Raw genomic sequence first — 1,560 nt, 5'->3', positions numbered from 1 at the left:
TGCCTGCCACAGAGACCAGGGGCGTCCATGCTCACGACCGGCCCGGAGACCAGGGGCGACCACCCCACTGCCTGGCCATGGCCATCAGGGGGGGCCACCCCGCTGCCCGCCACAGAGACCAGGGGCGTCCATGCTCACGACCGGCCCGGAGACCAGGGGCGACCACCCCACTGCCCGGCACGGCGACCAGGTGTGCCCGTGCTCCCGACCGGCCCGGCAGCACTAACAGACCAGTCACCTCGCGTGACCGGCGGCCATGCCCTGACCTGGGCCTCAGGCCCTTCGTGCTGTGAGCTGGCGAGTCCGGTTCACCCAGACTGCACGGTGCTGCGAGCACATTAGACATTAGAACTGGGAAGCGTCACGGCCGCTACGTAATCGCTTCGTTGAACAACAGTAAAGCCGCCAAGAACCGCGGCACCGTGAGCGTCAGTGACTGTCCATGGGAGGAACTGATTCCCGAGCGGCACAGGGGGCTTTCGGCACCGACGTTCTCCTTTGGGATCTCGCCCTGGGGCCTGGGGGAGGAGGGCCTTGCAAGCCCAGGTGGGGGCCTCAGGCCCCTGGGGAAGGTGGGACCCCCGCTGGGAGCTGCCCCCCAGAAATGCCGGCCCTCCCCACCCAACGGGTCACATGCCCACCTCCCCTCTCGGCTTTGCCGAGGAACGAGTGTAGCTTTAGAGCAAGTGCAGGTCCATTCCCCCTTCAACCTTAAAGGAACTGAGGCGATCACCCCCAAACCAGGGTGTCATCCACGCCGGGAGCCTGGGAACTCCTCTCCCGGGGTCTCCTCCACGGCCCCCTCTCCATCGGGCACGTCACCCACAAACACCACAGCCTCAGGGGCTCTGGCTTCTGTAACAGCCATGTGTCCACTCGCGGGCTGAGAGAGGTGCTGTGAGGACAGCAGCCTTGGGGGGCCCCCTTCACTCACAGCGAGCCCCTCCCCGACACTGACGGGGTCCCCACTCCCAGCTCCGCCCTCGGCCCCTCCCTCCAGGAGCTCGGCCCACGTCCTGGTCACACGGCCCGGGGCAGGTGGACGATGCCACGCAGGGCGGTGGCCCTGGGTTAGAGTCTGTGGGGATTCTAAGGGCAAACCCCTCCGTGTGGTGAACGAGCCCCCGGGATGAGGAGGGAGGAGCGCGTGCACCTGCCCTCAGGTGAGAGGAAGGGACCCCCTCCGTGGTCCCTGAGTCCCAACCTCGCCCTCTGACCCGTCAATCATCACATCCCAGGCCCGGCCCCTGGACACCCTGCAGCACCTTCCTGGCGGAGAGCCTGTGGGTGGAGGGTCCCGTATCCCCGTGGCATCGCCGCCAACGCCTGCTACGGCCCCTGGTGCTGAGGCCCGAGGCCCCTGGCGTGAGGAGGAGCTGACGGGTGCAGCCACGGGGGCGGCTCCTACTCACTTGAGGATGAGGCCCATGGTCTCCTTCCTGTCCTTGCCCTGGAACGGCAGGGACCCCGTCAGCATCTCGAACTGCAGAGACAGAGCAGGGAGGCCTCAGGCCCGCAGAGAAGGTTCTGGAAGGGCCGTGCTGTCCCGGGGAGGGGAAG

At 67.4% G+C, this 1,560-nt stretch overlaps 1 protein-coding gene across 1 annotated transcript in view; it reads right to left on the bottom strand.

Annotated features, from left to right (window-relative positions):
• The window catches only part of RPS6KA2 (ribosomal protein S6 kinase, 90kDa, polypeptide 2), a 24,438-nt gene that overhangs the window by 12,386 nt on the left and 10,492 nt on the right, over positions 1–1,560 (bottom strand). Inside the window, exon 8 of the mRNA XM_015558380.1 lies at positions 1,412–1,483. Coding sequence (XP_015413866.1) covers positions 1,412–1,483 — 72 coding nt within the window. The remainder of the gene's footprint in view (positions 1–1,411; positions 1,484–1,560) is intronic.

This window comes from Myotis davidii, unplaced genomic scaffold (assembly GCF_000327345.1).
Source record: "Myotis davidii unplaced genomic scaffold, ASM32734v1 scaffold592, whole genome shotgun sequence".
NCBI lineage: Eukaryota > Metazoa > Chordata > Mammalia > Chiroptera > Vespertilionidae > Myotis > Myotis davidii.
This window is presented reverse-complemented; position numbering and strand designations above follow the sequence as displayed.